At 48.5% G+C, this 25,579-nt stretch overlaps 5 protein-coding genes across 5 annotated transcripts; 4 read left to right on the top strand and 1 right to left on the bottom strand.

Moving 5' to 3' along the window:
- Positions 1-12,578: 12,578 nt before the first annotated feature.
- On the top strand, positions 12,579-14,217 carry P884DRAFT_270333 (glycoside hydrolase family 72 protein; the record flags this gene model as incomplete). The annotated part of the gene is made up of 3 exons (XM_069442335.1): positions 12,579-13,274; positions 13,370-13,819; positions 13,981-14,217. 3 exons carry the CDS (start codon positions 12,579-12,581, stop codon positions 14,215-14,217), a joined length of 1,383 nt encoding a protein of 460 aa, XP_069297156.1.
- Positions 14,218-15,266: 1,049 nt separating this feature from the next.
- P884DRAFT_270334 (uncharacterized protein) lies at positions 15,267-16,463 on the top strand (the record flags this gene model as incomplete). Its single annotated transcript, XM_069442336.1, has 1 exon — positions 15,267-16,463. One exon carries the CDS (start codon positions 15,267-15,269, stop codon positions 16,461-16,463), a length of 1,197 nt encoding a protein of 398 aa, XP_069297157.1.
- Positions 16,464-17,262: 799 nt separating this feature from the next.
- On the top strand, positions 17,263-18,611 carry P884DRAFT_244867 (uncharacterized protein; the record flags this gene model as incomplete). Its single annotated transcript, XM_069440393.1, has 2 exons — positions 17,263-17,394; positions 17,466-18,611. The coding sequence occupies exon 2, from the start codon at positions 17,586-17,588 to the stop codon at positions 18,609-18,611; it is 1,026 nt and encodes a 341-aa protein (XP_069297158.1). The 5' UTR covers positions 17,263-17,394; positions 17,466-17,585.
- Positions 18,612-19,235: 624 nt separating this feature from the next.
- P884DRAFT_270336 (uncharacterized protein) lies at positions 19,236-21,895 on the bottom strand (the record flags this gene model as incomplete). The annotated part of the gene is made up of 9 exons (XM_069442337.1): positions 19,236-19,379; positions 19,438-19,560; positions 19,639-19,668; positions 19,749-19,829; positions 19,906-20,190; positions 20,255-20,577; positions 20,685-20,845; positions 20,909-21,127; positions 21,372-21,895. 9 exons carry the CDS (start codon positions 21,893-21,895, stop codon positions 19,236-19,238), a joined length of 1,890 nt encoding a protein of 629 aa, XP_069297159.1.
- Positions 21,896-23,451: 1,556 nt separating this feature from the next.
- P884DRAFT_285557 (pectin lyase fold/virulence factor) lies at positions 23,452-25,350 on the top strand. Its single transcript, XM_069443776.1, has 7 exons — positions 23,452-23,750; positions 23,826-24,001; positions 24,076-24,182; positions 24,264-24,382; positions 24,487-24,663; positions 24,749-24,856; positions 24,989-25,350. The coding sequence occupies exons 1-7, from the start codon at positions 23,605-23,607 to the stop codon at positions 25,146-25,148; spliced, it is 993 nt and encodes a 330-aa protein (XP_069297160.1). The 5' UTR covers positions 23,452-23,604; the 3' UTR covers positions 25,149-25,350.
- Positions 25,351-25,579: the final 229 nt, after the last annotated feature.

Below are 25,579 nucleotides of genomic sequence, written 5' to 3' on the forward strand. Positions count from 1 at the left end.
AAATAGGATTAGGTAGCCTACTAGCGATGTCGACGGGCGGATATATCCTCTTCGAAGGTTCTCCTCCAGATATCGCTTAAGTTCTTCGTTCTACGTCTGGCTTGTATAGTAGATCTTAAAGAACTTTAGTCATACTCCTTCCTTGAGCTTAATCTCGTAATCCTATAGGCCGTGTTCCGGTAATCCTTCTAGATACTTCGGTTCGAATGCTAGGTGTCCTTCGTACTCCCTTGGTACTTCCCTAGTCTTGTCTCGTTTCTCGGTTTTCTGATAGTATGCGAATTTGGTCCCGTCTATAGCGATACTAGTAATTTCTCCTGTCTTAACCTATTACTCCAATTGTAGTGCTCCGCATTTGTCAACGGAGAGAACAGCTATCGGCGGTTTAGCTCGTTCCTCCTGTCGTAATGTCAGTGTCGTTATGCCGCTTCTTCTAGAGTCTATAGTAGTCTGTCTACTATTACCTGTCTCTTGCGGTAGATCCTTAGGACATGCCTTCCCTTGAGTATCGTCTATTCGCGATCCTTGCGCGCTTCCTATCTCGCTGGTCAAATACGACTCCGTTCGGGGTTATAGGTAGCTACCATTCTTCTAGCTAATATCCGGGTTATAGTCTTTATGCTATAGTAGTCCTAATATTATATCCTTGTCGTTGCCTATATCTATAATACTAAATACGACTGCTATGGTCTTCCTTACTATAGTGATATCGATTGGTTCGGTCTCCCTATATACCTATTGTATTAGGAATAGCCCTTTAATTATATTATACTTCCATTTTATCCTCTAGGGTATCTATAGCTAATTTATAAGTATTAGCGAAATTAGGTTTATCTCTACTCTACTATCTACTAGTACAAGCATTTTATGCTACTTCCATTGTACCGTTATCTATAGTCGCTTGTCTTACCGTCGTCGTCCAAAGATTATAGCGATTTCCTATATTTCTATTAGGAGGTCTCGATATAGTGGTTTCTTACGCTAGTTCCTCCTATATTATGCTATTACTTGCTACTATATAGGCGTTAATGGTTTTCGGGCCCCTCGAAGGGCCCTAACCTATTTCCTAGGTCGGTACTAACCTCTTCGATTGTTCGGCTGATAATAGCTTCGTCAATCGTTCTTATTTCCGTAAGCTATTAAGTACTTATAGCTTCCTACCATTAGGTCCGTTCTGCTTTTCGTCGTGTAGTCTATAGCTTTATCTAAAGCTCCCAAATTCGCGATTTCTTTTCGTCCGTATAATAGAGACAATCGTTGCTCTAGCATAAGTCCTATATATCTCGTCCCGTTCCGTAGTGCCTAGGCCAGGCTCGTCTCGGAACTACTATAATACCTTCTAGACTCCAGGTTTCGATCTTCTAGAGTAATTCGGCCACTCTGTTTCCCGTGTCGTAGACCTATTCTATAGGGCGTAAACTTCCGTCCCTGTTTTCCTATCAGGTTAGCTAGTGATTGTTTTCGAATTTGTCACGGAAGTGGTATTAGCATTTGTATACTATACATTAGAACTAGGGCACTTGTATATATGCCTTATGTCGAGGGTACAGTCGTATAGCGTTGCCTAGAAGATATTAGAATTCTTTTCCAAATCCTTCCTACTATATATAGATTATAGGTACCTTAATGCTAAGGTAGGAATGTTTCTTCTAGTAGTTTTCCTACGTACGTTTGTCTTTTCCACGGTTCGCGCGTATAAACTGGTACTCCGGGTTCTATACGTCGTAGCTAAGTTATTGATCGTCAAAGTGTACGGTATAACTATCAGGTCTATCGTACGTTACAGGCTGTTCCCCTTTGATAGTTTCTACGATATATCGGAGTTCCCTCATTTTGTCCCTTATCTCGTTACTCTACTAGGCGAGTCAAGTCAGGCGTCTATCTCGTTCGTGTAACTCCGTATTAAGCCGGAAGACTTCGTTACGGTACTATTCGATCCGTTCCTAAAGGAACAAGATGTTCGGTCCGGGTCGGTCGACTCCTTAGGTATCGGTTGTCTACGATCCATCCCGTCTCTACGTAACCGTAAAACCCTACTGCCTTAAGGCTAGGAGAATCGAAATCGGTGGCGTATACTCTCCTGCCGTATCCTATTTGGTAATGCCTATCTCGGGGTCTATAGTGACCAGTTTAGAGTATAGTGTCTGTTTGTCTTTGCCGTTGTTATTGTATTCGAGACTGTCCGTATCACTGTCCCTATCTTTATAGCTTGTAGCTACTACTTCGACGACGTCCTTGGTTTCGTCGATGACTATAGTTTCCTTTCCCGGGATTGGTTTCTAATCTTTCTTTAGGCTTCGACATTCTCGCTTATAGTGTCCTTTCTTTCCATAGTTATAGTAGGTAGCATTAGACTTATCTTTGGCTATCTTCTTCTTGTCCTGCTTCTATACTATATCTATATCTATAGCTCCAGGGTATATCCTATACAAGGTACTAACATATACTTGCTTTTTCTTATCGTTAGCCTTAACTATAGTTCTGTTTATTCGACCTCGTTTCTACTATTCCTATATATAGAGTCAATCGTCAATTCTAATAGCCTATATAATATATTTATCTAGCGTTTTAGGCCAATCGTACTTATATAGCTTGTCTTTAACCTTTTCCTTTAAGCCGTTATAAAATAGTTATATTAATGCCTTGTCATTAAGCTAAGACTTAAGTATGTCCTATCTAAACTATATAGCATAGGAGGCTACTAACTTAATCTATCGGAGGTTAGCAAGCCTTTCTTACACGTAAATCTTCTCGTCTTTGTCGCCAAAGACCTTCTAAAGCTCTTCTTCGAAACGGTCGTAGGATCGAAAGACTGCCTATATAAAGGCGTCTCGGTCGTCCTCGTCTTTCTTAGTAAGGTAGTCGTTCCACGTAGGCTCGAACCATCTAAGTGCCTTGCCCTCTAGTCTTATAGCTACATAGAGGACTTTGGCTTTGTTGTCTAGAAACTTATCATCATTAAGCTAGAAGTAGGATCGGAGGTTTGTCAAAAACCCTACAAGATCCTCCTTAGTTCCTCCGTATTTGCCAGGTGGTTCGATCTTGATACGGCTTGCTTTGGCAGTCTCGAGCGCCTTGATTTTGGCATAGGCCTCGTTAACCAGTTTCTACGAGTGCTTTTCGCTATTCTCGAGTTCCTTAATTCGAGCTTAAGCAGCCTTGTCTCTCTAGTCTAACTCCTAGATTCGCTACTAGAGTTGACCAAGCTAGGCAAGCAGCTGTTCGGCCGTAACGTTGGTAGCCATATCGATATCGAGGTCGAAGTTACCTCCGTTCTAAACCATAACAGAACAAAGGGAGTGATAGCAACGTGTGACGAACCCGGCTCAGACTTCTTCTGAAAGGGTTTAGACGAAGGTAAACGGTACGGGACAAGTGTATAAGTCATCTGAGGGATTCGGTAAAGCCAAAAGGTTTATAACAATAGAGTTGTCTCTTTATAGTAGTGCGATACTGTTAGGAGTACTATAATGTGAGGAATGCGTGTTGCGTTGCTATCACTGGTAAACTCTAGAGTCTACTAGAATGAGTGACTATCTATATATATATATAACCTTGGTGATTACTCCCGATCACGGTAATCGTGAGTAATTGTATAGTGGTGATCACCCTGATCACTGGTAAGCGTAGTGATTATAGCGCTTCTCATGTTATGATTGGCCCTTCCATTCCTTCGGCTTGATTGGTCTGTCTGTGCCGGTGGCCCGGGCGGCATCTGCATGCATATTTCCGTGACACGCGAGTACCGTCTAGGCAAATGTAGTAGAGGAGCTTGTTAATTAAGATAAACGGTAGCCTATAGCGCGAAAAGATAACGATACCTTTATCGTTAATAGTTCTATCTATGCGCTTGGTCTTAAGCTTCTTAATAATATAGGCGTATTTGGTATTAGTTTTGTAGCTACTAACGAACTTTGCCTTAAGGTTAGGATCTATCTATACCTTGGTAAAGGCGAACTATACATTATCAAGTATAGCTAATCTATTAGAGCGTTTAGATGGTTCGGGGTCCCCTAGTACGCTTAATCTGCTCAAGGCGTCTAGTACGAAGTTAAGCCTTCTAGGAAGATGGTAGACTTTAAGGTTATACTACAATAGGTAGATAGACGCGTTAATCAGGTAGCGATTAGTATGGTTGGTAGAGCTTATATCTAGGTTAGTTTGTTCTATAATTCTATATATAGCGATATAGTTAGTTAATATAATAACTAGTATACGCGCTAAATAGACTATTGTACGTAGTTTACAAATTGCCTATACTAGATAAGCGACTTCTTGTTTAGAGGGCCTATATTATATCTTAGCCTTTGTTAACAGGTGGCTTAGGAATATAACTAATAGCACTTGGTTAGCTAGGATAGGTATACCTAGGTACTAGTTATATTCGTTGTAAGTGTAGAAGACTATAACGCCAAATCCGTACTCTAAATAGCTATCTAGTTAAATATACGGCTATTTGCTAGGATTAAAGTAGTATAGGATAGTTAGGTTCTCGTAATAGATAGCCTCTTATAGGGCTGAAAAAGACGCCTTTTCTTACTCGGTCGGCTCGAAAGAAGTACGGCTATAATAGCCCATTCGTTTAGTACAGTTGCTAACTTCTAAACTGCCAGACTTACGCCCTTGCGCTAGCAATTTAGTCTTACGTTTTTACAATGGTTCGGCGATCTTTATATGGTATAGAATCAAGTGGTATAGGAAACCAGTGGTGCCTAAATACTATTCTAACGCCTTTAACGTATATAGAAAGGATAGTTACTTAAACGCTTCGATACGCTAAGCCGTATTAATAAGGCTAAGACTGTCTACGCGAAAGCTAAAGAGTTCTATATCTAGGTATCTAATATAAGATTTAATAGGAGAAATGGCAATATTCTTTTTCTTGAACAGGCTAAAGATGGTCCTTAAATGCCGTACGTAATCTTTGGCTATATCTAAGAAGATAATAATGTCATCGATAAACACGCGATAGTATATAGAAAACAGTCATAATAGCTGATCTATAAACCATTATATATATATAGGCAAATTATAGTAACCTATAAGAGCTATAGTTAGCTACTCCAAACCGTATAGACTAATTAGTATAAACCTATCGCGATGCTATAGATATACGCCAAATTGATAGAAAAACGACGTAGCGTTAATAGCTATAATGAACTTCTTTCTACGTAAGGCTATAATAATCTCTGACTATAGTAGTAGTAGGTAGTTATTAGGGACAGTAACCTTGTTTAAACTATATAGATCAATGATAATATGACCCTTGGCAATGCCTTTAATATTACACTAAATAACGAAGACAGGATAGGCAAAAGGTATAGCCTCTTTTACAAATCGTATCTTTCCCTATTAATAGAGGGCGTCGAAGGTTTTATCTAGGACTTCCCTATCCCTCTAGCTCAATAGGTACACACGGGAGTGTATCTTCTAGTGTTACCAGCCTTCTACTAGTAGTACTTTCATCTATTCGCTCTTTAGTATATCGATCAGACCGTTGTCATTCTAGAGTTATAGAAATTCGTTAACTAGGTTGGCAAACTTCCTAGCCAGGGCCGAGTCGCCTACGTAGATATAGATGCTATTGTTAGTAACGATCTTAGGTAGGGAGCTAGACATCTTTAATCCTAGGGTGGAATGCTTTTCTAGAACTCGTGGCTTACGTTTATTACTACTAGGGGCGTTACTAGTAGCTCTAGGCATTGCTTTCGACAAAATACCCTACCATTAGATTAGCTTAGAGTGCTAGGTAAGTTAGAAGACAAAGTTACTAATAGGTTTGTTCGAATTTGTATTTTTAATGTTAGTAAATATTGCTACTAGTGTAAGTCGTTTTAGAGGGACATAACTGCCTTCGAGGATTGCTCCCGTATAGTTATTTAAATCGAAGGAGGTATTAATAGGAATGACGTTATAGTGATTAGCGATTATTAACGTAGGGTTAATGTTAATTACTATGGCTAGCGTAGCTATCGTTATAACGGTAGTTACGACCATTATAGCGCTAAAAGCTATTTCCTACAAATAGGCAAAATAGCTACTATTTTCCATTTCTTTGATCCTTCTAATAGGGTACCTCTTTAGGATATAGATCGTTCCTCGTATAGTATTTTTAATAGGTACCACTTTTAGAGTCTTTATATCTATTACAAAGTTATAAATAGCTATATAGGCTAAGTTAAATACAAAGGTACGATCCATCGGGAGAAGCTTATATTCGATAGGCACCATTGCCCGTTAATTAGGTAGGAGGGTAATTTCCCTAGTTGTTTTAACCTTCCGTACGTAGGGTACAAAGTACGTATATATAGAAAAAGGAATACGGAAGTTAAATAACTACAAATTGACTTCCTTACGCTAGTAGTCGATATTAGTATTATAGGAATCTAGGAATTCGTTACCTATTAGGAGATTTAGCGCTAGGGAGTCGATAACCTACGCCAAACAGGTAAACTTAACTAGAGTAGGAATACTATTTTCTATACCTAGTAGATAGATATCGAACGTCGTCCATTCGTTAAGGCTTAGTATAGCGTTTCCTATGCCTTTGACTCTGCCCTTATATCGTTTAATCTAGTAATTTAATCGTTATAAGAAACTACAGTCGATAAGGGAGCGACTAGCGCTAGGATCTAGGCAAATCTCTATAACGCTACGGTTAGTTAGTTTGTAATATGCCTAAACGTGTAGATAAGTATAACCTAAAGGTAATCTATAGAGGTTAGCTATACGCCTGACTAGTATATCCTTAACTTAGTATACATCTATTATAGTGTTTTTTTAGAGACGTTATCATCATATCTAACGCCTAGTATACCTTTTCCGATGGTGTAATAAGCTCCTCTAACTTGCTAGTAGGAGTATTACTAGTTTTAACAGGGTGGCGAGCGTTACTAGCTTTTGCTTCCTAATAGCACTTCAAGTACCGGAAAAGTGCGTTTTACGAATCTAGGGTAGTATTACAAAATCTATAGGTATAGTAGGCTAAATCCGTAAGATTAGCTTCGTAGTTATGGATAAAAGGAAGAGGGCCTTTTCTATAGCACCGTTTAGCATAAGAGCGTACTTCGAATTAGGAATTAAAGGCGTTATAGCACTTGTAGTAGGTAAGCTACGAGTCTAAAACGATATATACAATGCTAGTATTACTATCTAAAGATTTGGATCTAGATTTAGGGATACTAGTAGCCAAATAATCGTTAACTTGATCCGACTTAGAGCCAGAGCTATTGCTAGCTTCCTTTACAAAGTACGTACGGTCGTGATAGTCCTTTCGCTAGCGATCGTCCTTATAGAACTTATTATCTCGATTTCCTTCCTATTGCTTATAATTGCCTTAGTCGCGGTAGGTTCCTTTGTGATAGCGGTCATTTCCGCTGTTACGATCAAATCTACAGTTATATATATTGTTCCTAAACGGTCTGTCGTTCCGGTAGCCAAATTGTCGCTATTAGTTAGTATTATAGTTAAAGGGCTTAAAAAGACCATGATTCTCGGCTCTCAAAGACTTATCTAGGAACGGCCTCTTCTATAGGTACAGGTAGTAGTCAAGAGCAGCCGCTAGAACGATAGATCGAGACTACTCGATATACTATATATAGTTTCTAAGAGAGGAGTATCGCTAGGGAGGATCTAAATACTATTTAATATAGAGGTCTATTAAGGACTAAACTTAAACTATAACTCCTTGCTAGTTATCGTTATGTTCGTTAAGTATATATATTAAGTGTACCTAACGGAGCATCTTTTGTACGAAGAAGCTAAGTGCCTACTTGTCCTTTGCGATATCCTTTAAATGTAAGCGACTTTCATTAAATTTACAGGTAGTAGTTATAGTATCTGGTATAAAGCGTTCTTATAGTCATTCTATAATAGATTATAGCCCTTGATCGTGTAATTATCTATATATAGTGCCATTTAATTTGTTAGTCTACTAGATAATTACTAGGCTACTAAGAAGAGTTTAAAAGTAGGATAGAATCTATATCTTAACGTTTCTATAAGGGTTGCTTTCTAGGAAGGTTTTAATATAGTTAGCAAAGTAGTAGACGTTAGTAAATATTAGGTTCTTTCTATTATTAACAATGCCTAGGGATCATAGGTTAGAAAAAGAAGGATCAAACTAGCTAATATCGTCCCTCTTAATCTTAAAGTCTAAGCAGCTTTATATACTTATAATAGTATTATATATTAATTTATATATATAATATCTATTACCATTACCACTATTATTACCGAAAGTTAGTATACCTTGATAGCACCTATTATTCCTATTATTAGGGGTATAGTAGTAGTTAGGGGGATCATCGTCACCGTCTTTGCTATCGTTAAGGGAATTAGGATCTCTACTACCACTAGCTACAAAGTATAGTATTCTACACTACAATACGCGTTTAGGCTAGCTAAGATTAAACCTATAGCTAATGTTAGCGCCTTTAAGGGGTATAGGAAAAGCTCTACTATTACGATATATATTTTCTATAAGGTTACTAACTTCTTATACTTTCTCTATAATAGTATTAAGTCTAGCTAGGTTAAGGGAAGATCGTTAATAACTAAATAGTTATATATCCTCCTCTTCTTTATATCTATATATCGTATTAACTATCTCCTTTATCTAGGTTACTACTCTACTAAGAACATCCCTATACTATATTATATATATTTCTAGTTCCTCGATACATTTAGCTAGTAGTACCGTTATTACTAAAACTTCCTTTTCTAGGTAGAGAGCAAGTCGATCTTCGACTTCTACTATATAGGTTATAATTCTATAGTCTATCCTAGTAAGACCCTTTTCTATATTCTTATCAAATATCTTTATAAATTTACTAAGAAATTCTTTAATAGTTTTAATAATATAATCGGTTTAGGCCTCTAGCTAGGCAAATCGAAAATCTATCTTACCGTTTAGCTAAATAAGTATTTCTTTATTAGCGCCGAACTTATTAGGTTTAGCTTACTCTATCTTATATTCGTTAGCAAATTCTATTACTAATTCCGTCTCTTATATAGGAGCTTCCTTTTCTTAAGGTAGTTAACTACCAAGGTTAGGCTCTAATGCCTATAAACTTGTTAGAGGAGGTATTCCGTAGCGTCTTTAGAGTACGCTTACCACGTAGTTAGAGAGTTCCTTATATAATAGTTATTTGGTAGGGGAGTTTAGAGGATATAGATAACCAGGAGGATCGTCTATAGGAAAAGATCTAGGTATTAATATAAGGTTTGCCTAGCCCGTTTATCAGGGGCAAACGAAGATAGATCTAAGGGGTTAAAAGGAAGAGGAATATCCTGGTTACCAAGTTACTAGGAATAGGGAGATAGATAGGGATGATTATCCTAGTTACCAAGTCGCTAGGAATAGGGAGATTTTATAGTGGTTATAATAGAATTACTTAGTTTGGTTACTAAGTCGCCGAAACTAAGCTTAACTATCGCGATATTAGTACTAAACTGATCGTCAGAGCGATACGAATTTAGTGCTAATGGTTATTAGATGGTTAGTCGTAGTGCTCGCTACCATTTGATAGAGGTCTGGTTATAATAGTCAAAATAGTTCAAAAGATCGATCTCCTCTATTAACGTTTGCTGGCCCTGTAGTTCTATATAAGAAGAAGATGGGCACAAAGAACCTACCGTTTGCAGGCATCCACAGGGCTTACTAATCTAACCTTACATGATGGACGTGTCTACGGACACGTACTGCATCAACTCTCTTTAGTTTGCTCCGTACCGCTTAGGTTTCACAATGCAGATGGCCTCTGGGAAACTCAGAGATGTACTTTCTGTAATCTCTTAAACCTAGACCGACAAAACGAAAATCTTGAAAAGCATTTACGTCTTGAGTCCCAGCTTCTTGCTTTTGTTGGGGTAGGAAAGGAGCAGAGGTCCTGCGGAAGTGTTTGCATTGCCGTATTTCCGCCTCCCGTCAGGCTTATGGTATTGCATTCTTCCCAAGGCAATTCCGCGCATCCTTTCTTTCTTGGCGTTGCCGAGGTCAGCACGGGCTCGGGCCTTGGCTTAGCTGACCGACGCGATCAGGTTGTTATTGTTGTCAAGTGCTTTGAACGAATTACCGCGCGACACGCGGGTCTCCTTAGAGCAGCGAGCGACTTCTTCTTTCATTCTATACTCAATACTCACCGTATTGGATGGCGATAATGTAACAAATCTAACCTATCAGGCTTATTCGACGAAACTAGAACTTTTAAACATTGTAATCTTAGGTTTTGCTATTATCTATCTAGCTAATACAGTACGTTATCTATAGACACGTCCGTCATATAAGGTTAGATAAGATAAGCCCTATAGATCCTGGCAAACGGTAGGTTCTTTGTGCCCATCCTCTTCTTATACAGAGCCACAGGGCCAGCAAACGTAGGAACAGACATCGAACTTCTGAACTGACTTGATTTTACCACAATCTACTTCCATCACTGGCTGACCTCTCGAAGCACTTCCCAGTCTATTAACAAAGGACACCTCTCGTTCTTTTACTACCATCCGTCGGGACTGAGGCTCAGCGATAACATATGTCAAAACTCAATCTCATTCATTTCTCAAATAGTTAAGTTCGAAAGATCAAGTGTCTCTGATGGTAAGCCTGTCTTGAGGCTTCCCCGACACCTTGCCAACCCTATGCGCAACAATTCCGTATTTGCTCGGGGCCTTCAATTGGCTCGAGGGAGAGAATGCGGAAACCCACTAGTAATTACTCCGTTTACGCCGCCATCTCCGGCACTGATGTCCCCGTTGACATCATGGAAGCAAGGAACAGAGACACCTATTACGTGACGGTCGGCGCCTATAGATAGCGATACTGGGCCCCATTCAATAGGCACGGCGGGCACAACAACATTTGGGTACGTACCCTAGCGAGCAATGCCTCGGGCGAGGAGAGGTAGTACGTCGGCTCCCGCAGAAACTTCGACGGCGGGGACGAGGACTGACCGGTCCTCAGGCCCGAAGAGAGGGCCACCGGTGATCGAAGCAGAAAGGACCAAACTACCGAGAGCAATTTCGATGGCTTGCAGAGGGATAGTAGGAAAAGCATTTGATTATTTCTTGAAAGGGCATAGTAATAACTGTGGCCCTGAATCCTCAGGGCAACCCCTACGCTCACAAGTAGACCTCAAAGCCCTTGGGAAAACTGTCGTGAAGTGTTAAAGCTACATGAAGAATGCTCGTACTTTAGTAGCGTTTTCCACTAATTAATTACCTCAATTTACCGTTTGACCAGAATGCTTCTTCCCGTAAACTGGCGAAGCGTCCTGTTGTCGGCCCAGGAGGAATATTCGAACCTGACAGACGCAAGTTAGCGAGCAACTGGTGCATTGAAAGAGACTCTTTGAAGAGTATGTCTCTCAGTTTTTTGGTGCGATGTTCAGTTCTGGTTGAAAACCTCGGCCCCTCTAAGGTACCTAAGGTTAGTGTAAGGGATCCGTAGTACGGATTAGTTTAGTTATGCCGAGTCCCCGCCAGGTGCTAGTTAGCTCCAAATGCCGGCCTGCTGCAGTTGGGCCCAGGCGACCAGGCGGGAGCATTCCAGACCCTTTTGATGCGGACTCCACTCTTGGCCGGACCTCTCGCACTTTTGGCGGTTTCAAGTCGCTCGTCGCGAAGGTGAGATCAACGGATGAAGCGCGAATCCATCGACCCGACTGCTTGGCACCCCACACCCGTGTCAATCGCCCAGAGAAGCTGTCTTTGCCATTGTTGTGTACAATGCGTGCACGGGAAACATGGCACAGTAATGTACGGAATAATCTGGCTGCTCTCGCCCGTATCGAAGGTAGCTGATACTTCGCATGCTGAGCACCAGATGTCCTCACTGCTGTGTTTCCGGGGTTGAGCCCTTCTAGATCTCCGAACAGTGTGGGGACGTCGATTTTCTCGGCAATTCCCGCAAACCTCCAAACCTCCAAATTCTCAACCGCCACAGAATGAGTCGCCGTCAAACTGCTGGGCCTCCACTCTTTACCACGTCTGTTTTGCTACACACTCGTTGTATCCTCAGCAATCCATGTCGAACCAAATGGTAGGGTATCCTGTTTCGTGCCAAGATCAAACAGACAGACCGGTGTAGCCAACGGGTTCATAATGGCTCTCGGAGACACGGTCAACAGGTTGCAATCATTGGCGCTTGGCGCTCCAATTTCAGGGGAATGGCGCTCTCTTGGCAGACGCAATGCCAGCATTGAAATAGTCAGATCCAAGAGTTCCAAGACTTCTTGGATCGTGGCTATGCTCCTACCCCTTTTCGGACCAAGGGTGTGTGTGGGTGTGTGTGTGTTTTAACTGCCGCCGTGCCGCCAAAACGTGCCCCATCCGGGCAGGTTTTCTGCACTCTTCAAAGACCACCAACGTCGCTTCTTCTTCGCGTCAGTCGTTCCTCCGCAGATTGTTCCTGTTCTTCGACGTCGGCCATTCCACTCGTTTTGATGGTCATTTGTCTTTTCTAGGTTTTTAATCTACCGTTTCCTTGACGGCCTCAACTTTGTTGTTCCGCACTTTCCAAAACTGTCGCCCCAACTTGTTGTATGCAACTATCCATCTGATTCCCGAGGCACTCGGCAACCATGAGGAATGCAGCGCTCTTGTCCGCCGTCGCGGCTGCGACCGCTGTGCACGGCAACCCGACGGCGACCGTCAGGTCGAAGCCGCGCGCTACTGAGCTCGAGCCTATCACGGTGACGGGCAATGCCTTCTTCAAGGGCAATGAGAGGTTCTACATCCGCGGCATCGACTACCAGCCCGGCGGCGCCGCGGCCAACGTCGACCCTCTGGCCGACCCTGACATCTGCCTGAAGGATATCGCCAAGTTCAAGAAGCTCGGCGTCAACGTGATTCGCGTCTACTCGACCGACAACTCGCTGGACCACGACGAGTGCATGAACGCGCTCGCCGACGCCGGCATCTACGTTGTGCTCGACGCCAACAACCCGCTGTACTCGATCAACCGCGAGGACCCCCACGGCTCGTACAACACGCCCTATCTGCAGAGCGTGTTTGCCACCATCGATGCCTTTGCCAAGTACTCCAACACCATGGCCTTCTTCTCCGGCAACGAGGTCATCCACGACCTCCTCAACACCACCCGCACCGCTCCCTACGTGAAGGCCACCGACCGTGACATGCGCCGTTACATCAAGGCCCGCGGCTATCGCAAGATCCCCGTCGGGTACTCGGCCGCCGATGTGACGACCAACCGGATGCAGACTGCCCACTACTTCAACTGCGGCTCCGATGAGGAGCGCAGCGACTTCTTCGCTTTTGTAGGTCTCCCCCTCCCCCCTTTCCCCACTTTTGCCCGGGAGGGCGAGCAATGAGCAACGTGTCCCCCGTCGCTAACTGCTTTTTTTTCGCATAGAACGACTACTCCTGGTGCAGCACCGACTTCGTCACGTCCGGCTGGAACAAGAAGGTCGAGGACTTCAAGGGCTACGGCATCCCCCTGTTCCTGTCCGAGTACGGCTGCATCGACAACCCGCGCGACTTTGGCGAGATCGAGTCGCTCATGCACCGCAACATGACGGGCGTCTACTCCGGCGGCCTGCTGTACGAGTACAGCATGGAGCCGAACAACTACGGTATCGTCAAGATCAAGGGCGGCCAGGCCAACGGCGGTGCCGACCAGACGGGCGAGCGCGAGGAGCTGCCCGAATTCTCGGCCTTTGCCGCTGCGCTCAAGAAGTGGCCCGCCCCCACGGACGACGGCGGCTACACCAAGACCTCCAAGGCTTCTGAATGCCCGACCAAGGACGCCCACTGGGATGTCGAGTCGTCTGTGCTCCCGGACACGCCCGAGGGTGCTCTCAAGGTTCGTTCTTTGCCGCTCTGTCTATCTATTTACTCCAGCCTTGTTTTGTCTTTTTTTTTTTTTTTTTTTTTTTTTTCAGTTTTTTTTTTTTTTTTTTTTTTTTTTTTTTTGAGTAGCATGCATGTCCTGAACGGGCGGCTAACCCGATTACAATCACACAGTTCTTCGAGGAGGGCGCTGGCAAGGGTCCCGGCCTGAAGGGCCCCGGCTCCCAGTGGGCCGTCGACCAGGCTTCGACCAGCTCGGGCGGCAAGAGCAGCAGCGGTACCTCCGAGGGCGGCGAGTCTAGCAGCTCCAGCGCCGCCATTCGCGGCTCTGTTCCCGCCCTGGACAAGGCCCCGTTTGTCATCTCCGGTGTTGTGCTTCTCTTCACTCTGGTTGGTGCCGCGGCTTTCTAAGGCTGCGGAGAGTGGGGTTTCAGTTGGCTGAGATGGTTTGGATTGCTCTTTTTTTTAAAAAAAAAATTAATAGATGTATACTTTCGTGGCCAATGGGGGCTTTGTGCACTTCAACTTTATGGGAATGGTGAATCCTTTTTTTTTGGCGATTCCCTCTCTCCCGCCTTGAATAATTTAGATAGGCGATCTGCAGGTTTCTCTTTCCCCCGTCATCACGTCCGTCACATTGCGACGTTCTCTTGGACATCATGAACCTGCCCTCGAATTGTATTGTCCCCCAACTTACCATGCTCTCCGTGCGTCATGGCCAACCCTTGTATTTCACACACCCGTGCGACTTTCAGATAGCTCCGTTGCACACCCATCGCCGCTCCTCCCCTCCGCTTTTTCTATCGTTCCCGCACACGCGGGTACGAATCCAGTAGACCTACTCCTACTGTCTAAGCTGATCAGCACGTGTCAAAGGACGGGCGTTTCGGGGTACGGAGTAGATCAGGGGGAATTGGCTGAAATGTCAACATTGCCGAGCTGTACAACCACACGGTACAGAGACCTAGCACAACGATTATATATATTATATCCAAAACACGGCTTTTGCACATTACATTATAACCGTCGCGATATTTAAGGTCGATATTTAAGGTCAGGTGGTCATCAAGTGCCTAGGTGCCTAATACTTTTAAAAGGCGATCTATACCTTGCGCTACGTCCCGGACTGGGCACAAATAAGTATTATTAGACTTCGCCATGAGATGTGCTCTGCGGGTTCGCAAGCTTCTAATTAATCAAACCGTGATCGCCTAAGGGATGGGGTTCACAAAACTCGTCATCTTCACCACAAGTCGGTTCCCTTTTAACACTGCCCTGAGTCAATGCAAGGGCGTAGAGAACTTACAGATACCTCGTTAGGGAATGGGGCTGTTTTGTGCACCATCGACCGTAACCGTAAAACCATCCACCAAAAAACCATTCACCAAAAACCCATCTACCAAAATCCATCAACCAAAAGCCCATCTACCAAAAGACCATCGACCTCCCCACTCCCCAGCATGCCTTCGTCGACTCCGATGCCGCCTCTGCCCGATATGCGGCCGCGCTTTGCCCCGCAGCCCGGGCCTCCCCCGCAGCTGTGGAGTCCGCCTCCGGATCCGGAGAAGCCGGCCTGCCCGTACCGGCCGGGCTTTGCCGTGGAAATCAAGCGTCACATTCCTCCGCCACCCTTTGGCGATCCCCATCACGGCCCGGGCACCTGGCGGGAACGGAGCGACGTCGACCTGTACAAGGTGACCCAGACTCGGTTGGTTATGGAATATCCTCCTCTCGAGCACCCACACGCGCCGCCGTCGCCGTCGCCGCCCGCCCCTGCCGCCAAGCTTACCATCCTCAGCGCCTTGGCCGTGGAAGACGGCCGGGGCCCGCAGCTGGTGGTTTGCTCTGTTGCTCCGTACGCGAGCCCTGGCCCTGGCCCTGGCCAAGGTGGTCCGCCGGCCCCGTACGAGGCCGTCGCCAAAATATTCGATCCGCTCTACTATTCCTTCGAGAACCGGGAGGCCGCACATGTGCCCGTCCCTGTCGCCTGGCAGGCCGATGTCCACTATACACACGAAGCCGCTGCGCTCGACCACCTCGCCAAGAGGGCCCAGACCGGCGGCGGCGCCGGACTGCTTGCCCCGGAGTACTTCGGCTCGTGGACCTTCACCCTGCCCATCACCCACGCGGGACGAAGAAGACAGCGGGCCGTCCGCCTAGTGCTCATGGAGAACATCAAAGGCCCCAGCATCCGGGCCGTGTGCCTGGCGCCGTCGGCGCTCGCCTCCTACACCGAGCAGGACCGCCTCGCCATCTTCGCCGCCGTGCTGGACGGGGTCGCGCGGCAGCGGCACGCGGGCGTCGACCAGCGGGATCTGGCCGCGCGTAACGTCGTGCTGCGGACCGGCTCCCCGTCGCCGACGACGGCGCGCAACCCTACACAGCCCCTCCCGCAGCCCGTCATCGTCGACTACAACACCGCCGTGGTCTTCGAGCTCTCTCGCCACGGCAAGCACCCGTCCCAGCTCTCCGCGCTGCCCCAGAACCCCATGGAACTCTTCTGGCACACGAGCTTCCATGACTTCCTGGGCTGGACGCCGGCGGCGTGGGATGGTAATGCCGAGGCTCGCCAGCAGTGGTTGAAGGCGCGCTTTGGGGGGAAGGCCGCGTCGCAGTATGCGCCGGTGAGCGGCGAGCTCGAGTTTTCAGAATATTAGCCTGGTTGGCGAGTGTCAAAGTGCGGACCCCCGGGGGGGGGGGGTCTGCTTCAGCATTGTTCATTAGTTGATTATTATGACGCGGAATTACGGAATACGAAGCTGTTCTTTTCATTCCAGAACAAGAAATGATGCGTGAACCCCCGATCAGATGTGTGTGTGTGCAGTAAATTCCGATGCTAGTGTTTTTTGGGGGGGGGGGGGAACCCGTGGAGAGAACGGCAACCAGGACAGCAAACTATTACTCGCGCCAGTCGCCATCGCCATCGCCATCGCCAAGCATCAACGCCGTAGAGTCGAGGCTTAAACACCAGCCAGCCTCGGCCCAGTCCCGCAGAGAAGGCCAATGCATGCGTGCGGTCTGGACCCTGACCCGGTATTAAGCTTCGAGGGTCGGACGTAGTTGGTCCGTATCCTCGACGACAGCCCTAAATGACTAACGCCAAGATTCTGCCTTGTCTACACCGACAGGGGATAGGATCCTGGCGCTTCGTCACGAATACACGGGATTGTCGCGAACACGTAGGAGGCGGTCCGGAGCCTTCCGGCTGCCGTCGCTGGCGCCGTTTGCAGTCGTTACAGAGACGGCGACGGTCCGGGAACGCGAACAGGATCGCGGCCGGGAAAACATCGGGCGAGCGGCGAGCCGGTGTGCTAAGTCAGCAACCACATCCCAAGATTCAGCTTTTCGACATTTTGTCGAGATAATTCAGGCGGGGTCTCCAATTCACCACGCTTACAAAGGGCGCTTGCCGACTAATCAGCACCCAACATGATCCCCGTCTCACCAATTACACCGCGTTGCCAGCCACACACCGCATGGAATCCACGTTCCTTATTCTGGCATTTGGCTCACGAATATGAGAAGGTACCGGTGGCTTCGGCAGGTTGTGGAGGGGGGTCGTGGCACACGACGCGAGGCCGATATAAAGTAAGTAGCTCCCATGGTCTCATCGTGGATGAGTTCGCTGGCACTAATTAATAAGCTTGGATTCCATCTAGCATTCAACCCCCAAAAGTGCATTGGCGCTATTGCCCCCCCTCTAAATAATACAATATTTAATTAATAGAACAATATCCCCATTCCGATAACATTAAAGCCAACACCAACACCGCCTTACAATGACCACCAACTCCCCCTCGACAATGCAAGCAATCGTCATCTCCGCCTTCGGGGGCCCCTCCAACCTCGTCATCCGCACCGTCCCGCTCCCCACGCCCACGCCCGGCACGGCGCGCATCAGAATCCGCGCCTTCGGCATCAACCATGCCGAGATGCACATGCGCCGCGGCGAGTGGGCCGAGTCCGTCCCAATCAGCGGCATCGAGTGCGTCGGCACCGTCGACGCCTGCCCCGGCGGCGAGCTCGCGCCCGGCACCGCCGTCGCGTCCGTCATGGGCGGCCTGGGGCGCACCGTCCCCGGCAGCTACGCGCAGTACACGGTCGCGCGGGTCGAGAACATCGCGGCGCTCGCGAGGGACGGCGAGGAGCCGGCGCTGGGGTGGGCGGAGCTCGCCGCGCTGCCGGAGTCGTACTGCGTCGCGTGGACCTGTCTGTTTCGGAATCTCGGGTTGGAGACGGGACAGAGGCTGCTGATCAGGGGTGCGACGTCGGCGCTGGGGAGGGCGGCGCTGAAGTTGGCGGTTAACGCCGGCGCGCTAGTGACGGCGACGACGAGGAGCGAGGGGAAGTTCGCGGAGCTCAAGGCGCTAGGCGCGGCGGATGCCGTCGTCGAGGGTCCCGGCTTGCCGGAAAGACTGCGAGAGAGCGGGAGGGCGGAAAAGTTTGACAGGGTGTTGGAGTTGGTTGGGAACAGCACGGTGGTCGAGTCGCTGACGCTGGTGAAGAGGGACGGCCGGCTATGTCTTGCGGGGTGGCTTGGGGGTCTCGACCCTATCAAGGACTTTAACCCGTTGTTGCAGATGGCCAGCGGGGTGCATTTCAGCTTCTTCGGCAGTTTTGTGTTTGGCACGCCCGAGTTCCCCCTGTCTGATGTTCCGCTGCAGAGCATCGTCCGCGCCGTTGCTGACGGCAAGTTTGACGCGAAGCCGTTCAAGGTGTTCAAGTTTGGGGAGATTCAAGAGGCGCATCAGTATATGGAGGATGGCCGGGCAAGTGGGAAGATGGTGGTTGTTGTGGATGTGTGAGACGGCAGAAGTGAAGCTTGTGTAGACTAATAATTAAAGCGGAAATGAAAGCAGAGAGAAACGCTAATACACATGCCTAATTTGCCCTCTTAATACGCCCTGCCATCCCAGTCTCTGATATCGAGTGACTTAACGTTATGGCTTTCAACACCTACCTACCCATAGACATTGCTCTACCCGTTCCCGCCAGTGCGCGGAGACGAGGAGGTCAGCCCTTAAATGGGGTAACACGGGCAAGCAATTGTATGCCGCCTGGATGCTAATCCTGCAATTCCCCTTACGAGTTCGAACTCGGCCACGACGAGTTCAACATCATGCCGTCCATTTTCCCCCAGCAGAAGCGGGTCGTTCAGGTCATGGACCGCATGCTGCAGGAGCTCAAGACTGAACCGAACGGCGCCGCTCGCGGACCAGCGACGGCCAGTTTGGCTGAACACTCTGAGCACTAGCTAATTACAGCCTGGAGGACAGCTACACAAAGAGAACCCACCACTCCGCCGCTGCTGACGGTTGTCGAGCCGAACATCAATGAGGTGGAGCGACCTGGATCACCTCGCCGAGAGGACTGCCCGAGCGGTAACTAACCAGCCATTACTGCTGTCTTTGTTCTCCACACATGCTGAATCAAGACCTTTTCTTCCCAAGAGCCGGAAACATTGCCGTTCTTCGCCGCGGAGACATGCGCCGTTGCTGGCCGCTCTCGAGGTCTGGTCGTCGTCGCCGCCGCCTCATGAGACGGTTGAATTCACGCTCTATCCTGTCCTCCAGCTGTGGACGTTGTTAGCAACCATGAAACTACCTAAAGGAAGCGGCTGGTAATTCTGACATCACTGTACTTGAATATCAGCCACACGGCCAGTGTCAATAACATGGTCCCCAACGCGAAGGGAACATATATCCACCAAGGAGGGTCGGATGCCAAGACGTCGACGTTCATGCCAAAGAGGCTCTAATTAATGAATAATTATAATATATCCATGTTAGGCATCGGCTTTGCGATAGAACGACATAGCGTCAAGGGTCATACTGCGATGAACATGAGTGGGAGAAAGACGAACTGCCAATACCAACCGTTAGCAATTGATATGTTACTAATTAATTAGACATTAAGGTACCTAGCCAAGGGTCGGCACGTACAGTGATCCAACTAAGGCGCTTCATGCTCAGGTTTGTTGTTCTCGACTTCTGGGCTTCCGCGATCGACGTGAGATTGAACTCCTGTTGCGGGGTTAGCCAGCAATCATCCGTTAATTAATAAAAAAATGGATGGAAAGGACTCTTATCCAGTAATTACTAGTTGAATGAGATCCCGGGACGTGTCCGCCAAGGTTTTCAGTCCATCCCCGTATTCCCTTTCGAGTTCTTGTATGTTTTCACCGAATGTCTTCACATCCTCGAGTACGTGTTCGTCTTCGTGAAACGCCGTCCACGGTTTGCTCCCGTAAGCTTTTTGAAATGCCTTCAGCTCCGCTATCTGTCTGTTGCAGCTTCTTCCCAAGAGATCCCACAGCTGGGCATCACCTAGCAAGTCTCGGATTAGGCGCGGGTCTCCTCCACTAGCCCTCAGCAACTCGGTTCGCTGCGTAAATAGTCCAGTTAACGGGAGAAGGCTCATCTCGAACTAGACTTTTTTCTCGGCTCACCATCTTCGTCAGACGGCTTTCCGCTGCCCGAAAGGTGCGGACCCATCCTTGGCGGAGCTGCTGGACCAGGGGTTCAAGAAGTTCCGTGGCACGAACTGGTATTTGCGCGTATTCCGAGGTGCTGAAAAATGTTTTTGACTCCCAACCTGAAGTACTCTCTGCGGCCCTCTTGTCCTGACGCTTGGTCATGATCCATACAATGCCGTAAGTCTCCTCGAGCTTTCGGATATTAAACTCTGAGGTATCCGACAATCTAGGCCAGCGGGGGTCTTCGCACGCTGGCAGCATGAGCCCACGAGTACTGAAGCCGCATTCGACAAAGCCTTGATACATTAGCAGAGAGTCGCCTCACCCTGATTTTACGTAGACATGGAGGAGGAGGAGGAGGAGGAGGAGGAGGAGGAGGAGGAGGGGAAGAGAGGAGACTTACAGTCTTCCGCTGGAAATTGATCCAGGGCCGCCAAACTGGGTACTGTATTGGGCTGGACCTTCCAATCAGTATCGAATCCGTTCGCTCGAGTTGTGCGCCACCAACGGCAACGGAAACCTGATGATGAGGAAGATGAAAGGGGATCCCCGCCGTCAAGCGCACTAATTAACCCAACCTAATGTGAGCGCTGGAACATCAAAGGCAGGAGGACTAAGAATACGTACAAAAGGCGCCTGGATTGGTTGTCCACTTCCATGAAATGATCGGTCCCTGCATCAAAGGCGGTGAGGTCCCCAAGAATGGGGTAACCTCTATCCCATATATATCTTTCCGACCTCTTCGTAATAGCCATGGACTGGCCGTTGGCGATCTCAAGGTGCCGCTCGGAGCCAGGCAGGAGGGATCTCCATGTAGAAGCCTCGATGAAACGCATGCTATCAGTACTTCGTGGAAGGAGTAGTCGCGCAGTTTCCAAGTCCCCTGCTTGAACAGCAAGCTGAAGTGGCCTTGCCTCGCTAATATCCGGTAATTATGTTCGTCTGAGCACCTGCGTTGAGGAGCAGCCACACGACTTTTCTGTTTCCGTTGATCGTGGCAGCATGAAGGGCAGTTGTATGCTCGCCACATCGAGCGTTGACATCCGCACCGTTTTCAAGAAGCAACCGCACAACGTTCGCCTCCCCCCACCCTGCAGCGGCCTGGAGGGCAGTCCCAAATTGGCCTCCCTGAGCATTGACATCCGCGCCGTTCTCAAGAAGCAACCGCACAACGTCCGGCCCTCCCCCCCCAAAACTTGTAGCGGCCTGGAGCGCGGTCCCAAATCGGCCAGCTTGAAGGTTGACGTCCGCACCCTTGTCAAGAAGCAGGCGTACGACCTCTATCCTCCCTTTCGATGCGGCGGCCTGGAGGGCAGTCCCAAAGTAGCCACCCTGAGCATTGACGTCCGCACCTTCGTCAAGCAGTAGGCGTACGAGCTCTATCCTCCCTACCGCTGCGGCGGCCTGCAGCGCAGTCCCATATTGGCCACCCTGAGCATTGACATCCGCACCATTGTCAAGAAATAGTTGCACGACCCCTGTGCTCCCCCAGTATGCGGCGGCCTGGAGGGTAGTCCCAAAGTAGCCACCCTGAGCGTTGACGTCCGTACCTTCGTCAAGAAGCCGTTGTGCTTCCTCTATTCGGTCGTGAATCGCGGCATCGTATAAACTCATGGCTCACGATTGATTGTTTTAGAAGAAGAACTGGAGATAGCGAGTCTTCTCTGTAAATTTTTTTCGGAAGTATGGAAGAGAGAGCGACGGTGGCGACGATTAGAAGTCGACGGCTGCATCCTTTGCAGTTATTGCGTCGAACAGAGGCACAGGCAGGACTGAGGGGTTTTGCCATATTATGTATGGGAACAAAAGACAACACGAGAAGAAATTCGCGACTGGTTGAATGTCTTCATTGTGCGACTCCGTGGCGAGCTGAATCTCAAACCCCGGTCACCGACCGTCCGCCACAATGCAGCAGGCGCAAATTTGCCAACGTTGGTTGGGTAGCAACTTCGAGCCAGACTGAAGTCGCGCCGGGGAGAGCAAGACTTGCGGGGTCGCCACCAATAGACGCGTAAATCCAAGGTAGGTATTGTTCGTGATGCAGGTCTGTGGTTTGGTTAATTAGGTAGCTATGGGCCTCCCACTTGCCCATGCTCGATATTTCCCGCTGCTTCCTGCTGAGGGCTCTCTGCCCGATCGGAGTGCTCTCGATCGACGGATTGTGTCGTAGCAAGAGCTGACGGGTTCTCCGGCACAGGCCGGCTTATCCGTTCTCCTAAAACAGACAGCATCAACGTTAAAGAGTCGAAGAGGCGCCCGTTTTGGGATCCCGAAGCCCCCTGTTTTCTGATCCTTCTTACTAAAAGAATAATTTCCTGGCCTGCCGTACCAGCACTTGATTATGTCGGTGACGAATGGGGGAATCAGCGGTGTTATATGTTTTTTGCCCTCGTGCCGTTCTTTGGTGATGTCGTTCTTGCTGACTCGCACGCTCTTGACCCCTCCAAGCACGAATTCTTCCCCAGCAAAATACGGAAGATACACGAGTGCGTTCTGGCACATCGGATAATTACCTATTAAGCGAACCGGGAAAGATCAAGATTACAGATCCACGGCACGCTTAGTTGCGAAGTGGGCCTGACCTCTTGCTGTGGTCGGAAACAAAGAGGAGAAAAAAACAGGATTGGTGGAACTTGAGCACCGTACCTCATGTATATTTACTACTACGCCTTCTCCAATCCCGACATGCAGGTAGCACCGAATTCAGGACACCCATGGCCTCGGGACACCGGGACATTGACCTGCATATTAGGGAAGTTGTGCATGAAACGCACAAGGGTGGCCTTGGCGTGGCACACCCACCGTCAAAGTACCTAGAAAGCACTCCCGCCCGGTAGGCCGCAGATTGAAAGGTCAATCAGATCACCGCACATGACGGGGGATTTTCGGTAGCGCCTTGGTCTCTTTTTTTTTTTTTTTTTTTTTTTTTTTTTTTTTTTTTTTTTTTTTTTTTTTTCCAAGTCGTTGATCACCTATACCGCCCAGGGATAGGACGGAAGGAGGAGGCCGAATGTGACGAATTGTGGAAAAAATTCTCCGCCGAAGGAAAAATATACGAGATGTTGACCAGGTGCTCCCCCACATGTAGCTGCTTTCGCTCCGGGAATGGGGCGTTAATAGAAGCTCAGCTGTATCCCTTGGAAGCGTCGCCAATATAATCTTGATGAGTCCTGTGAAGAGAGGAGGTAGTTATCCAACTAATTAGTCGCTTGGTAGCCTTTGCGCTCTCTTTCCTGATTTCCATTCACCCGTACTCCGTAGAGAATCCCGTTCCCATAGTACACGGGCGCCTTTTGGCTGATGCGCCTTGAACCCCTCCCACGATGAAGCTCCTTGCTCTTGCTTCGCTCCTGGCACTGACAGCGGCCTCGCCGACCCCGACTCAGCCCGAGTCCGGAACGCCCCGCCTGGCCAAAAGGGCCGGGATCTCCGATGCTGCCGACATTGGTTACGCCACGCTTAACGGGGGGTGAGATTATAAAATCCGTTGACCAAGCCAGAGAAACAGCGGTTCGGCTAACCGGCCTTTATTATTGGATATTAGCACGAAGGGAGGTGCAGGCGGCACTGTGACAACGGTATCAACACTGGCCCAGTTCACAGCTGCCGTCAACGAGAAGAACAGCGACCCGGCCATTGTTGTCGTCAAAGGCGTCATTAGCGGAAACGAGAAGGTGCGGGTTGCCAGCAACAAGAGCATCATCGGCCTGCCTGGATCAGGTGAGTCTTGGCGCACCATGGCCCCGTCTTGCTCGAGGAGAAGGGGCCTGAACTTACCACGACCGAGTGCCCAGGCTTCAAGGGTGTTGGCCTCCATTTCCGGCGCCAGAGCAACCTGATCCTGCGCAACATCGTCTCTTCCTTCGTGGAGGCCGACAATGGAGATGGGCTAAAGATTGAGGTAGGTAATTAAATTACCTCGCAATTACTAATTACCCGTTCCTTTCCGACCTTCGCTCTCTCTGACGTCCTGGATGTGCAGGAAAGCACCAACGTCTGGGTCGACCACTGCGAGTTCTTCTCGACCCTCGACGTCGACAAGGATTACTACGACGGACTGGTGGACTCGTCACACGGCTCCGACTTCATCACCATTTCCCAGTGAGACATGTTCCCCTTCCTTTGTGCCGTCTCCGTCTCCGTCTCCGTCTCCGTCTCCGTCTCCGTCAAGAACATATTAGGCGAGGCTGACTTACGTCTGCCAGCACGTACTTCCACGACCATTGGAAGGCATCCCTGGCCGGGCACAGCGACAGCAACGGTAGCCAAGACCGGGGCAAGCTCCATTTGACGTACGCCAACAACTACTGGAAGAACATCAACTCGCGCGGACCGCTGCTCCGCTTCGGGACGGGACACATCTACAACTCGTACTTTGAAAAGTAAGTATCCCGCGTCAAAAAGAAAAGAGTATTAGAAAAAGGGGGGGGGGAAAGGCTGACCGGAGACTGTGGCTTGACTAATTAGCATGAGCACGGCAATCAACACACGGATGGGCGCCCAGGTGCTGGTTCAGAGCAACGTCTTCAGGAACGTGACGGTCCCCGTCACCAGCCGCGACTCGGACGAAGTTGGGTAAGTAATTATTGGGACGGGCGCTGCCGCCGTTGCTTTTCTCTCTCTTGAGTCGAGTGGACAACGGGGGGAGAAGAGGAAATGCTGACATGCTCGGGTTTCCCCCCCTCCCCTTTTTTTTTCGCACCCCAGATACGCGACAGTCATCGACACGGACCTCGGCGGCGGTCTCAACGATGCGCCCGAGGGTAACATGGCGCCGGACTCGGTCGGGTACGAGTACTCGCTGCTCGGCTCCGGCGCGGTGGCGGGGAAGGTTCCGGGCGAGGCGGGAGCCATTCTGACCTTCTGAGTCGGATCGGGTGCCCGGGGTTTAAGTCGAGGGTTGGGGGAAAAGCATCGGCTGGGGCCCATTAACCTTCTTGGAATGAAGGCAATCGTTCAAGAACAGGTCTGCTAATGGTTCCTGTTGTTGTTGTTGTTGTTGTTGTTGCGGTTAATTACCTATCGCTCAGTTTTCTCGGAACCAACTTGCAATCATTGATTATTGCCTTGCCCTTCCTCTTGTCAATTGGGAAGGAACAAAGAGTTATCGTCACAGGGACCCGCTTTAAATATGAAGCATGGAAAATTGACTCTTTGCATCGCACCACAACGTTGAACCGTCGTGCCTTGTATCGTCATCAGTTTTGTTCCTTCGCGATATTATTATCCTTTGGCTCCAGACCTGTCCCCTCTCCCACTTATAAAACCCGAACTTCTCAGACGGGTATTGTCCATTCT

This window comes from Thermothelomyces heterothallicus (assembly GCF_042370625.1).
Source record: "Thermothelomyces heterothallicus CBS 202.75 unplaced genomic scaffold P884_scaffold_13, whole genome shotgun sequence".
Taxonomy (NCBI): domain Eukaryota; kingdom Fungi; phylum Ascomycota; class Sordariomycetes; order Sordariales; family Chaetomiaceae; genus Thermothelomyces; species Thermothelomyces heterothallicus.